We start from the raw sequence: 15,153 nt of genomic DNA, 5'->3' as shown, positions 1-15,153 counted from the left end.
TCTGTCCACTACTGCTCTTCACTATTTCCTTCAACCCTGGTGTCTTCCTCTTCTTTATAAATCCAGCCCTACCTACTTCTAATCCTAGAGTTCCTCTCCACTTGATTCTATGTTCCCATCTCTTCATGTCCTGCTCTTGATGTCCACTTCCACTCCTTGATTTTGGTGGGGAAAGTAAGCAAGAAGGGAGTTCCTTTATCTCATTATAGGAGATTCAGGGAAGAAAGGAGATGCCCTGATGACATTCCAAATAATAACTGAACCAACTGGCCCAGAGAAATTTTGTGATAAATGTGGTCAGGTTTTCTAATTATTATTTACAAAGTACTTTCAAGTACTTTACAGTTTGATAAGGGTTTTTGAGCTGGCATAGAAATCCAGTGATCATTTATAACATTGTTTCTCTGGGAAGATACAATCAGAATTCCAATCAAATGACTTATGTAAGTCCCTTCAGCCACTGTAAATAATAATAATTTACTTACTGGATTATTAACTTCAATTTAATGGGAAATCTTAAATTTTAAATTAAATTGAAAAAGCAAAGTACAAGTGGTTTTCAGGCAATCTGGACCAATGTTTGTCTTTATCCATGTGGATTAGTGTGATGTGTAATGAATTTGCAGTTGGAGAACCTAGGTTTGAATTCTAGCCTTGATACATTTTCTGTTTCTGTAATCTTGGGCAAGTCATTTAATCTACTGAGGTTTGTTTCCATATATAGGAAATGAAGTAACTGGAGTAAATGATCTCTAGTGTTCCTGTCAGCTATAATCCCTTTTATCCTTTAATTTTTTTCTTCAAATTATGTATTCAGTATTCTATTTTCCCTCAGTTACATGTAAAAACAATTAACATTGGTTTAAAAAATTTTTGAGTTCCAAATTCTCTCCCTCCCTCCCCACACCCCTCATTGAGAAGACAAACAATTTGAGATAGGTTAGTGGAGTCATGCAAAACATAGATCTTGCCCAAAAAACCCAAGAAAAATAAAGACAGTAAATAGTATGCTTTGATCTGTATTCAGACTCGAAGTAAAAACTCTGGGGATGGATAGCATTTTTCAGAGTTGTCTTGGATCATTTATAATGCTAAGTAAGAATAGCTAAGTCATTCACAGTTGATCATCTTATAATATTGCTGCTACTGTGTATACAATGTTATCCTCATTCTACTCATTTCATTTTGCATCAGTTCATATAATTCTTTCAAATTTTTTTCTGAGCTTCATGCTCATTATTTCTTATAGCACAGTAGTATTCTATCATGGTCATATACCACAACTTGTTTGGCCATTCCCTAATTGATGGGCATCCCCTTAATTTCTAATTTTTTGCCACTAGAAAAGATCATCTCTAATTCCTAACAAGTCTATGATTCAAATAGAGGTGACTGTATATTATCCCTATATTATATAAATCTAATTCCAATAATATGAGATGAGAAATTATTAATCATTTTAATACAAATATAACTAGGATCAAAGGAAGAAATTAAATAGCCATACCTGTGTCCATTCATTTGTTTGGGGATCATAGGCCTCCACTGTGTTAAGGTAAGTTTGCCCATCATATCCTCCAACTGCATACAATTTATCACCAAGTAAACATACTCCAACTGCATCTCTGCTAATACTCATAGAAGCAACAGCAGTCCACATATCAGTTTTAGGATCATATCTGAAAAACAATTGTTATACTGGTCTCTTATAACATCCCCCAGTCATTAAATGTAAAAATCAGGATATCCCAAAATTTATTGGAAATCTAAAAATTTGAGAATCTTCTTATGAAGAATAAAAGATAATGTATTGTTACTTATCCTATTGTCCTCAAAATATTATTAACCTATGTAAGAGAAACTGAACTACATGCAGTATTCTAGGTATAAATAAACCCTGTTTTTATATAATGGTAGAATAATGTTTTCTGTTTCATTTTTGATGCCCTCCTAATGCCCTCAACACAGTATTGGCTTGGCTTTCTTGACTATAGTATTTCATTAGACCCATTATGACAATCTCAGAATTCATCATCTTTTAAGTATAGTCCAGATTACTTTCTCTTAATACATGATCTTATTCTAGGCCATAGTGAAGTTCATCAGTCACTTTCCTGGTCAGTTATAGTGTTTCATAAGATTGTGTCCAGAAAAAAACAAAGTGATATCACCTAAAAATTTATATATCACATTATCCATGCCCAAACCAATCCAATAAGTATTTTTAAGTATCTGCTATGTGTCAAGGTACTCTTAGGCTTCCATATAATTTATTTTAAAAACTTTAACTAAGATTGATTTGCGTACCTGTCCCCTGAAGGTATACATTTTAAATAATTCTTCATCTAGGCTAGTACCCAATATACCCCTTATCCTTTGTTTATTGTATCTAAGACAATTTCTTATTCATGAAAAAGCAGTCCTCCTAGTTTTTTAGCAACTCAATTTAAAAAAGGTTTTAGTGTGAAAATAAATTGTAGCCATTGGTTATCCCGTGTCTATAAGATTATTTAGATACTCAAAAAATGGAAGTAAAGTTATTTCTTCTTTATGGAAACATGTTTTCTCTAACTTGCTTGAATAATAATGATTTTATTCTCTATTGTAATTAAACTAGGACTAGGGTTTCTTTTGGAACCCTTCTCATGGATAGTTCTACATTGACAATTTGCTCTGGTATAGTGGCTGGTTATTAACAGGTTATAAAGTTTTTGCTTAACAGTTACGCAATTTCATGTTTGAGTTCCTTTAAAACTTAGATGCCATCTGATCCTGGTGATTTGGGAATGGGAATTTCCCTTAATAGGACCAAAGGACATAATTCACTGATTCTTTGTTAGCTCTCTTTTGATGACGATTATTAAGTGATCTCACTCTTTGGCTGGCTTGGCTTTGAAATATTAAAATAATCCTTTATGACTGATTTTTAAATATCCTATAAGCTACTCCCTGAATGACTTTTTGGCTGACTTAATAAATTCCTAGCTTATTTTGGGGGCTTCCATTTAAAAAAATATTGCTTTTACCATATATTTCTTCGTTCCCCTCCCCAATATGTCAAATTTCAATATTTGGTTCTCTTTTAATCGGTAGCATATTTTTCCCCAGGATTTCCTATAAAATATTTTTAATAGCTTTCATTTCTCTGGTGAATAAAGGTATTGGAGTTGAGCCAATATAATAAAAATTACAATTCTACCTAAGTTAATTTACTTATTCAGTGTAATATCAAACTATCAAAATTTTATAGATCTAAAAAAAATAATGAAAAATGTGAAGGGAGGCAGCCTAGCAATACCATATTTCAAACTATATATTACAAAGTGATATATCATCAAAACAATCTCTTCCTGGCTAAGAAATAGTTAATGGGATCAGTGGAATAGATTAGGTACATAATAGTAAATGACCATAGTAATCTACTGTTTGATAAATCCAAAAATTCAAAAAAGGCACTCTTTCTATGATACAGATATGTTTTTGATACCTAAACCAAGGAGAGAATAAGCAGAAAAAGAAAACAAAAAGACCAATATCTCTAAAGAACACTGATACAAAAATTTAAAATAAAATATTAGCAAGTTGGCTAGAATAACATATTAGAAAGATTATACATTATAACCAGGTTCAATTTATATCTGAAATATGGGGTTAGTTCCATATAAAGAAGATGATAAAATATAATAAAACATGTTATGATTTCTAGTTTTTTCTATCATTAAGAATAAATGTGTTTTCCCTTAATATATAGTAAATAGTTTTTATCTAAATCTAAGAGTAAACATATGGAATGGAAAAAGTTAAAGAGAACTTTCCAATAAAATCATGGAGGAAGATGGATAACCATTATCATTATCACTACTTTACATACTGCTTGAAATGCTAATGGTAAGGGCCAGACAAGGAAAAACAAATAGAGGGAATGAGCATAGGCAAAGAGAAATCAAAATTACTTTTGAATATGATATAATGGTGTTACTTAGAGAACTAAAATCAACTAAAATTCATCGAAACAATTCTATTGATTTATTATTTATATATAATTTGCTAGCAACTTTAGTAAATAATAAGTTACAGGATATAAGGCAAATCTACATAAATCAGCATTATTATACATAAACAACAAAACCTAGTAAAAGAAGTTAGAAAGATAAACATAATTAAAAATAATGACAAAAGCTATAAAATACTTCAGTGTATCTTCCAAGATTCACCCAGTCTATATAAATTCAACTATAAAACACTCTTTGCAGAAATAAAGACCTAAGTAATTGGAGAAACATGGGTAGGTCAAGCAAATATAATAAAAATGCTAACACTATATAAATTAATTTAGTTGTATCAAACTCCTAAAAGAATTATTTTATAGACCTAGAAAAACTTAGCAATTCATATGGAGGAACAAAAGATCAAAAATATCAAGATTAATAATGAAAAAATTGGGATCTATCAGTTCAAATCTGGCCTCAGGCATTTTGTGGCACTATGACACTAAGTCATTTAACCTCAGTTTGGTCATCTGTGAAATGGGGATAATAATAGCAGCAATCTTCAAGGGTTGTTGTGAGAATGGATCAAATAGAATTAAAATTGTGAAATGCTTGGCATAGTGCTTGGCACACAGTAAGCACTATATAAATGTTAGCTATTACTATTATTAGAGCTCACACTGAAGTACTGTTACTGCAAAACTGGGTCTGAAGATATTATTCTTTCAAAGAATTACTTGCACACATGTTCCAATCAGAATTTAAGTAAAAGTTTTTATTATTTGGGACACAGAGGTATGGCCTGGGGAAGAAGTCTAAACTTCAACTACCAGAACAAAAGAGAAGATGACACTTTTATAGAGGAGAGAAGTAGATGGGAAGAGAGACAGGACTGAAAAGTTACAACAGTTTGGAAAATGATGATGCTAGCTATTTAGATACTTGAATAATAAAAATTCCACATTTCTAATGTGAGATTATTATCACTATCTGGTCCTAATCACATGGCAAACATGACTGGCTCCCAACTAAGCTCATGCTGTAAATTCAAGGTACCCAGCTTTCTGGGTGTCCATGACATGTCTGCTTTATTATCTGTTTGACTAACCACTATCTAGTTAATTTACTCTTTCCTTGGAGAAGCAAAGTAGTTATCGCTAATTGACCCCGGCAAGCCTAATCAACCACATTTCTCCATGGTCTGAGTGTCCCCCTCAAGGCCAAAGCATCCCTAACTGGGCCCAGGCCTACCAGACTGCTACTCCAGCATAAAAGAATAATGATTAAAATGATTTGGTAATAGCTTTTTTTTTTTTTTTTAGTGAGGCAATTGGGGTTAAGTGACTTGCCCAGGGTCACACAGCTAGTAAGTGTTAAGTGTCTGAGGCTGGATTTGAACTCAGGTACTCCTGACTCCAGGGCCGGTGCTCTATCCACTGCGCCACCTAGCTGCCCCTGGAAATAGCTTTTTAAGAAGTGAGGACAATCAGTGTCGAGGATTAGGTATGCAACATATAGAAGCAAACAAACACAGTAGTATAGAGTTTGATGAAACAAGACACTGTTACTGGGGGTAGGACTTGTTCTTTGACAAAAACTGCTGGGAAAACAGTATAGGAGGTCTAACAGAAATTTAATTTAGACCAACACTTCACACACATAAAATATAAGCTTCAAAGACAAGCACATATTTTTAGGAAACAGAAAGAATTCAAATATTGACGGGCTAAAGTCAGGATCACATAGGATTTTGCAGCCATCACTATAAAGGGAGCAGAGAGCTTCGAATACATTATTTTCTAAAAGGCAAAAGTAATAGGTTTACAACAGAGACTACCTAGAAAAAGTGAAAATAATCCTACAGGATGAAAAAATTTCAAGTATTCCTGAAGACCTAAACTGAGTGGGGACTTTCAAATACAAGAGTCAAGAGATACTTAAAAAGGTAAAATACAATCAATTGAAAAGGACTAAACATGGCAAAGTTTTTACATTGTAATGTAAATGATAAAAAAAAGTATCCTCTTCAGAACTTTAGGGATCATAGGAGTTAAGTAAAAGTGGCATGGAAATGGTTTTGTTACATTTTGATGATCTTAAAAGAGTGAAGAAAAGGGAAGGTAAATGAATACAATGGGGAACAAAGGGGAGGAAATATGGGGAAATTTATCTCATGTAATTGGGCTGAACAAGGAGATTATACCAAAAAGGAGGAAGGGGTAAAGGAGACTGGCAAGACCAGAACCTCATTTCCATCTGAACTGTTTAAATAAAGGCAGGGAGAATACAAGCCCTCAGATTTGGGTACAGAAATACATTTCACTCAACAGGGAAATAGAAGGAAAAGGGAATGGGGTAGGGAATATGAGGGAGATCAGATTCAAGGAATGACTGGTCCTAAGCAAAAATACCTTTAACCTCAGGATAGATCTCAAAAAGGGATTTGATGGAAAATGCAGACCATCAACAAGGAAAGAACTGATGGTATCTGAATATAGACTGAAGTATAATTTTATTTGTTAGTTCCTCTTTCTAAAGTTATTTTGTCTGTTTTCTTTCATAACCTGCTAATGTGAAGATGCTTTACATTACTGCACATGTATGACATATAAAATTGCTTGATTTCTCAGGGAGGGTTGAGGAGGGAGGGAGAAAGAAAATTTGGAAAAAGGGGTTTGAAAGGAAAGAAGGGGTCAACCATCCTGGCCACTACCAACACCATCTTCAGATCAATTACCACCAATGGGTTCCTGGAATAGCAGTGCTTCCCAGACTACCCACCATCCATGCATCTAGCCCATGCTCTATAGTCATCATCCAGGGAAGTGACTCCTATGGATATACAACCTAATAAGTTTCTGCAGCTGCTATAGCCTCTGTCTCCTTAGAAAGCCATAGTAATGGATGATTTGGAAAAGAAAGGTCTTTTTGACCAAAATCCATGGCACTGTTAAATGGCTCAATATTAGAACTATTAGTTTCATTAGTAGAAATGAAATGAAATTATCATCTGCTTTGCCCCTATGGAGCCTTTCTATTTGAATTGCTGCTGAAACCTTCTTCTTGAGATATAGTTTCTTCCATTGGAGTGTGAGCTTCTTGAGAAAGAGACCATCTTGCTTGCTTGCTATTTGTATCCTCAGCATGTAGCATAATAGTATACAGTGAATCCTTAATAAATGCTTTTCCCTCCCTCCCTCCCTTCTAAACAACAAACGAGCCAGAGTTTCAAATAACTTTAGTGCTACAACTTGTGGACGCTACCTTTCAACACAGTCTGACAGTCTGGAAGTCAAATTGGATGCTGGTGCATCATGTCCTCCAATAGCATACAATAATCCATTCCAGGTAGTTACTCCTACTCCACCTCTTCTTTTTGACATTTGTGCACAAAGTGTCCATTTATTAGTATGTGGATCAAAACATTCTACAGATTTGAGACAAGAACTTCCATCACGACCCCCAACAGCATACAGTCTGTAAAGAGAACAAATAAGAAAAGACATGTTCCACCATACTTAAGACAAAGAGGTACTGAAAATGACTGGAAAAATCAAACTAAAAAAGAATAAATGAAAGATTAAATATCTTAGAAGCATAGAACAATTAAAAATGAAATGCTAGCACAAATAATTAACTGAGTTTCAACTGTTACTTTCAGAGCCAAAAAGTCCATGGTTACAAAAACTGTATCTGTGAAGCCCCTCATATTTTCTGAGGAAAATGGCCAGTCTTCTCTTTGTAGAACATGTGAGGATATAACAGAGACCAAAGCCTGCTTATATACAACAGGAGTAAAGGGGTGGGGGGAAGCAAAGAGAAAGAAAAGCCTTAAAAATGCATTAAAAAAAAACAGGGGGCAGCTAGGTGGCACAGTGAATAAAGCACCGGCCCTGAATTCAGGAGGACCTGAGTTCAAATGCGACCTCAGACACTTGACACTTACTAGCTGTGTGACCCTGGGCAAGTCACTTAAACCTAATTCACACACACACACACACACACACACACACACACACACACACACCCCAATAGAATAATGCTAATTCTAAAACAAAACCAGCAGGTATTGTGGAATGAGGCAGGCCTAATTTCACAGAGTGCAAATGAATGTTGATTAGAGAAGTTTTGTTGAATGTGAAAGGGAGTTTCCCTTAACCAATAAATTGATTTACAATCCCATAATCCCAAACCACTGGAAATAAAACAAAACAAGCCCCCCCACCCCAACCAATTCCCACCTTGTTAAGAGATTTCTGTTCCTCAAAATGCAGATGGAAGGTGAGGGGCCAACAGGTTACAGTACATGTTTCCAAGGTAATAAGGGAGAGATGTTCAGTGGCACCGCCACCAGTGTGGTTGAGAGAGCTATATTTTACTACTACTATTCTTAATTACTGTATTTCTTCATATTGATTTTCCTGGGATGCTGGGAGCCTAAAGTTTGTTTTCTTGTAGTGTCTGAAGAGGAAACGATCTAAGGTGACTTACTGGGATCTGGGTGGGGAAATCTGAGGTTTCCTTTTGAAATTTAAATGGACATTCTTTAGTGCTTGCCACAAATGAATGAACCCCCATTAACTCAGGTGCCAGCAGGGTTTAAGAGTACTGAGTGGGGGAAGAGATGCTTCTATATATGCAAAGGAACAATGAGACCCAAGAGCCTAAATCCTAGAAGTAAAACTCTCCTTTGGGGAGAGTTGACTCTGTGAACAAGGTGAGGAAAAAAAGAAAGGAGGCAGAGGAAGTAGAAGGGACACAAAGATTGAACCTAGCTCCATTTACATTTTTCATTTAACACAGAGGTGACCTTAAAAAGTTTTAAAAATAAGTGCTGAAGTTTTAAAATAAGCTTTTGTTTTTATATTACTGTGATTTGTGGATGTTCATGTATATACCCTCTTTCCAACTCCTGTCTCACCTTGGGGAATTATGCCAGACTTTGGCAAGTAATTGGACATGGGGTAGGGATAAAAGAGTGTGAGGAGTGGAGGATGACACCTCCATTTTGAGTCTAGGTTACTGGAAAGTTGGTGGTACCCTCTATAGCAATAGAGAAGTTTGGAAGAGGGCAGGGCTTTGAGGAAAAGATGAGTTCACAACCCTGTTAAATTTAGGAAGTTGGAGATTAGAAGATTATGAAAGAAACCAATTACATTTATTATGGGCCCAGGGCACCCCAGAAGTTCTCTGGGGCACATCAAGGAATCTTCTTGAGAAACTAAACCAGAGATAAGTAGAACTGATGGGGGTGACAATCTCACGGTGGAAAGTTCCTTTAGTGAGGGAGGAGGACCATCCCCCACTGGTGGTGGATGGGGGGATTGGGTGAGGGGTGGCTAGTAATATAACAATACAGTAATAATAAAAGGTCATTTAATTTCTTCCTAATTTCTAATAATTCTGTAAAAGGGAAGATATAAACAACAGTTAATGATTATTTGTACTAATGGGGGGAAATGGCAGCTTAGACAATTGAAATACACAGGTCATCCAAAATCCTCATTAACTTTCATAAATTCCTATTTGAAAAAATGGACCCACTAGCATTTTCAATTTCCTGTTGGCGAAACAAAAGGAATGTAGTGATTGGCTTGTTAAATAATAACCTATTGGGCTCTATCTTATGAAAAATAGGGCACTGAAAAAACACAGATAATGTAGTTCATCCCTGAATAATCAAGAGAGAAGATGACATTATCTTTATGCAAATTCCAGTCAGTCCTTTCCTAAGGACAAGAAATTGGCAAAGAAAAGGAGGAAGGAAGAGAAACCAGCAGGAGAAAAGCAGGAATATAAATTAGTTAATTCACTGAGATAATTTAGCTTTAAAAATAAAAATTTTGAGTAGAAACCACTAGCTATTTACTGTTTAATGATGGATTGTACTAAATATTTAAATAGATTTTCTTTACTCAGAGTAACTAGAAATTTACAATCTATTTAAGTATTTAAATAGTGCTTTATTTTTTGAAATTGAATCTTCAAATTAGACTTAAAATTGGAGTTAATGTTTTAATATTAAATTCTATGGTTAAGAAACCATGCCACTTGAAAGGTTCTGACACTTCACTTTACAAGTAATTTCTGATTTTGAATTTATTTGTATAAGTACTTGAATTTGAAAAATATTTAATTGTAAAATTTGATATTCTATTTTTCAAACAGGACTCCAATCCTTCCCTCTCCTCTGCCTCATTCATTTAAATATTAATATTTCCTTACTTTCCACTTAATACGGCTACACCAACTGTGCTTCTGGGTGTGGACATGCTAGCCACAAAATTCCACTGACGAGCCTGAGGGTCCCATCTCTCCACTGTATTTAGGTAGCTCCAGCCATCATGCCCACCCACCGCATACATAGGACCTTCCAATACAGCCACACCTGCAAAGAGGAAAAAAAATGATCTAAAAACTGCCTCTGGAGCTTAGGATACTCACTTAAACTCTTAAAAGTAATGACATCCTAAAATTCTCATTAAGAATTTATATTAACATTGGCTGTCTAGTGATCAATTGTCATTCCTAGATGGAAGTAGAAGCAGTGGCAATTGTAGTTATGATATCAACAGCAACAACAAAATCAGTCAATTTGGGGATGATAAATGGTGCTATACATGTGATCATTGTTTCATTTCATTTTAAAAATAAAGTTTTACTGATTTTCTTTACATGACTATCACTTTGTACTTTGCCCAAGCATTGACTCCACTCTCCCCCAGTCTACCACAATAACCAGAAAGCATGGTCAAGCAAAACCAATCAGTGCATTGGTCATATTGAAAAATATATGCCTCAGTCTACCCCTCCAGTTCATCTCCCCTCTGCTAAAAGGTAGGAAACTGTGTTTCTTCTTCAGGGACAGATAATCAGTAATAAGTTCACCTAGTACAATTCTGATAGTTATCTCAGGGCTGCATCTCTCTACAGCTTTCATTACTGCTTAATCCAGTTTGATATAATAGGCCTAGAACAGAAGGAATTATATAGACCCAGACCAACCCCATACCTGTAAACATCTCCACTGGCAACGAGAAGAGAAAGACTCTGGACTGTACAAATACCACAGGTACTGTAGCCATGCAGCATTTCTGATCTTAACAGGTTTCTCCTCTACACTCACACCCTTCCTTTCATCACACTCTTACCATACTGACCAAACACGGGCTACTTTGATTGCTAGCTCCTTTCCCATTATTAAGGTGCCCAAAACACCCTGGCAGAAGTGCCACCGCAATGAACCTTCTCCTGTTTCTGTAGTTCAGCCTGATTTTAAAAAAAGACAAAAACTGTGGACACTGGAAGTCCCCCAAAGCTTTCAGTACAGGTCTGGTAATGGGCAATATACCTAGTGTTTAAGGACTGCACAGATACATTCTGAGAGCCTCCTTATGGTCATAAGGGAATTTCTGGCTTAACTTTCTTGCCACCATTTATTTAAGATGAGCAGCTCACCTAGTTAACTAGAATCTGCAAAAATCAAACTTGGCAGCTTTAGGTCTGATGTTAACTGGCTAGTTTTCCTATTTTACCTGATATAAATCAGCTTTTGCCATTTGTTCTTTAGTCTGTAAATGATTGTCTTATTTACTCTTTGAAATTCTGTTTTACTCATTCTGCTTATGTAACCAAAACCTTTATTATGTTGTTGAAACTGAAGTTCTGGGCTACATGATTTTTGTATACAGTGATGCCTATGCTCTGAGTGTAATAAACCAGGTTTTCCCAATCTCTATGCCATTGATTTTTATAAGTGGCAACATTACCTATCAACAGATCCTTAGACAAATTTTATCCCAGTTATCAAATGCATGCCTTACAGATGATGAATTTGAATTCATCAAACCATCTACTAAATTGACTCTTTAGGTATGTTAATGAAGCAAATTTTTATAAAATAAGTTGATACTTACCAAGGCCGTGCCGGTGTGTGGACATAGGTGGCATCACACTCCAAGTTTTTGTTTTGGGATTATAACACTCTACAGTATTCAAGGTCTTTAGTCCATCTCTGCCACCAACAACGTACAGCTTGTCATCCAATACTGCAACACCAAACTGTAGTCTCCGCCCGTTCATATTAGCTACTGGAGTCCACATGTTTGTACGGAGATCGTATTTTTCAATGCTTGTTGCTCCTTAGCAGTAGTAATATATCAAAATTAGATGTAATTATATTTCATCATCATTGGAACTTTTAATTGAACTACTCATATAGAAATCATATTTCTTTAGCATGAACTGGACATATTTAAGATCTTTTATTCAAATAGTCAAGATTTTTGAGGACTCTTTCAATATTCATGTGCATATTCATTTGTAATATGTACAATATAAAATATATTATAAAATAGAAAGTTATTTATGTCAACATTAGAAAATAAACAAAAAACTCTAGTTCCTAGCAGATGACACATGAAAAGATTTGGGTCATTCAAAATGAATTCTGAAATTTTTTTCCTCTATGCTAACACTCAAGTGTGATGGCAACAGACCACAAATTCCCTGACATTCAGAGGGGTTGTATGACTTTTTTTTTTTTTGGGTGAGGCAGTTAGGGTTAAGTGACTTGCCCAGGGTCACACAGCTAGTGTCAAGTGTCTGAGGCCAGATTTGAACTCAGGTCCTCCTGAATCCAGGGCTGGTGCTCTATTCACTGCGCCACCTAGCTGCCCCCGGTTGTATGACGTTTTAAAGGCATCTCCTAAGTAATATAAATTCCTGACATTTCTCTACTCCAAGGAATTACTGTTTGGTTTTTGGTCAGGTCCAGATAAACTATGACTACTATAAGTTACCATATAATGACTGATTTGTGGCTGCCAAAGTATGACCTTACTTCAAAAAAGAATATGTCTGTTATTTAGGATTTTTGCCAATACAAGTAGCATCCTCCTAGAATATAAATAGATACTGATTACTAGAGGATGCAGAAACACACGCACATTCATATGACAGCTTTATTAATACTCATGCTACTCTCTCATCTACTATTAGAAGCCTTCCCTCTCCATGCCTTTCCACCCAAACAAGCAGGGCTAGCATTTTAGGGTTAAAATAAAGTTGCGAAAACTTCTATGAAAGGGGCTGTGTCCTTAAATTAGAGAAAACAGCCAGAGGCTATGACTAAGCAATTTAAAGATGGAGGTCACTGGGAATACTATCCTCATGCCAATTGTTTATTATCTTGCACACCTAAATAGTTTTAATTGCTTCTCACCATTTCTTGCTTTATATTCCTAAACCAGTCAAAAAGTCTTCCTTGTCTGCAAAATTATGACTTCATAGATAAGGGTATCTTGGGCCAGGAAGGCCCACCTGGGATCACAGAAGTGACTGTGGCATCACCTTGTTAATGAAACTCCACAGCAGCACATGCTCCTCATCCTATTTAAACAATTACAATGACTGAATGTCCCACAAGTTAATTACTTTCCCAGACCTCCTAGAGAAGATATTGCTTTTTCTGAACAAAAACAGAAAGCTGAGAAGGCATCTTTATAGTTGTTCTTGCCCTGTTCTCCCCCCTGTCTGTCACCCTACAAAGTGCTTTCTTATTTGCAATGAGTCATTCTGAGCTCTCAATCAGTTCTAAAGAATATCCTTCTCTAAATCTTATTTGGATGCGTAAATTTTTGCTTTCTTTCCCCCGACTCAACATGGACAATGACTTGTTCATTTGGAGAAGTATTTGCTGCCAAATACAGGATTATGATATAATATAGGGTAGAAGAACTCAATCAGTTCTTCTGTTTGTGTAAGCCTTACAATCCTAGAGAAATAGCATTACTTCATAGTTCCAGGGTGAGGTAATACTTCAAAAGCAAATTGGGTCTTGAGCCAACTCCAGGATGAAGGTGAGTTGCTTTATCTAGAAGGGACCCTTCCAGGATTCCTGGCTAAGTTAAAAATTGTGGCAGATGAAATGCACTGCTCTAAGCTCCCTTCCCCCCTCCCTTTCCTTACCGTTAACTCTGAAACTCAACTGGAGAGTCCACAGGCATTCGGATAATACCTAAGGCATGGTATACCTATTCTGGCGTCAGTTTTATTTTAGCAGCTTTAACAGTTGAGGAGACAAATTACTGTGGAGGGGAAGGTCATCTTCATCATCACCACCAGTAACAACTACTGACCAACCTACAGACAGATGGGCACAGGAGCCCAGAGAGTGGCAGCACCCCCTAGATCTTACATTTTTCCCACTTGTGACCCCTTTTCACCTGAGAAATGTGTGTTGTATATATGTTCATAAGTATGTATGTATGCATATGTATATATGTATGTGAATTATGCTTGGACATTGGGTTAAGTTTTAGCAGTTTGCAGTAGATAGGTACTGTTTTCCTCTAGGCATGACCATTGTTTCCTATTACTAGTCTTTGAAAAGCCTTTAGCAGTGACTCATTATTATTATTATTATTATTATTATTATGGCCCACTCTAGGAAAGTTCTAGCCCCTTTTATGTTGTGTGTAGCCCTTCCCCAACTGAAGCAGCAGGAACTGCAAAGTCAAGTGAAATTTTATGGGTCATTTGGAGAAGTCAAAGCATTTCAGTGGTAATTCTTAAGAGCAGCTGGGCCATGGTTGGGCAAAGGCAGCAGACATCTACTAGAACCTGCAGTCACAACCGTTAACACCTATCAGCCCAAGACATGGCCTCTGAAGGCAGGTCTATAGTAGTCTGGCAAATTTTATTAGTAATAGTGGCAGCAGCTGTGGCTGAAGTATCAGTGCACTTTTTTTTTTGGCAGGGCAATGAGGGTTAAGTGACTTGCCCAGGGTCACACAGCTAGTAAGTATCAAGTGTCTGAGGCTGAATTTGAACTCAGGTCCTCCTGAATCCAGGGCCAGTGCCTTATCCACTGTGCCACCTAGTTGCCCCCAGTATCGGTGCAATTTTACTGAACATTCTTAGTTTCTGAAGAAGTAACATTTAGCATTCACACAAAATTAACATTTTTTGGTTTGCTCTGATTAGGAAATGATCATGGTTTTCTAATTTGCCAAAATCCATCTGGAAAATATGTTTTTGGGGAAAGAGAAGGAGAAAAGTAAAAGCTGGAGCACAAAATAATTTCCTAGATCACTAAAAATTACTGTTCTTGGGGCAGGTAGGTGGCGCAGTGGATAGAGCACCGGCCCTGGAATCAGGAGTA

At 36.2% G+C, this 15,153-nt stretch overlaps 1 protein-coding gene across 5 annotated transcripts in view; it reads right to left on the bottom strand.

Moving 5' to 3' along the window:
* The window catches only part of KLHL5 (kelch like family member 5), a 117,358-nt gene that overhangs the window by 5,465 nt on the left and 96,740 nt on the right, over positions 1 to 15,153 (bottom strand). For all 5 annotated transcript variants that reach the window (XM_043972967.1, XM_043972964.1, XM_043972966.1 and 2 more), the window contains 4 exons: positions 11,906 to 12,130; positions 10,215 to 10,377; positions 7,254 to 7,466; positions 1,508 to 1,679 (listed from right to left, as the gene is read on the bottom strand). In XM_043972967.1, the coding sequence (XP_043828902.1) occupies positions 1,508 to 1,679; positions 7,254 to 7,466; positions 10,215 to 10,377; positions 11,906 to 12,130 (773 nt within the window). The remainder of the gene's footprint in view (positions 1 to 1,507; positions 1,680 to 7,253; positions 7,467 to 10,214; positions 10,378 to 11,905; positions 12,131 to 15,153) is intronic.

Source organism: Dromiciops gliroides, chromosome 6, assembly GCF_019393635.1.
Source record: "Dromiciops gliroides isolate mDroGli1 chromosome 6, mDroGli1.pri, whole genome shotgun sequence".
In the NCBI taxonomy this organism is placed as follows: domain Eukaryota; kingdom Metazoa; phylum Chordata; class Mammalia; order Microbiotheria; family Microbiotheriidae; genus Dromiciops; species Dromiciops gliroides.
The sequence above is the reverse complement of the archived record's forward strand: the minus strand, read 5'-3'. Positions and strand labels throughout refer to the sequence as shown.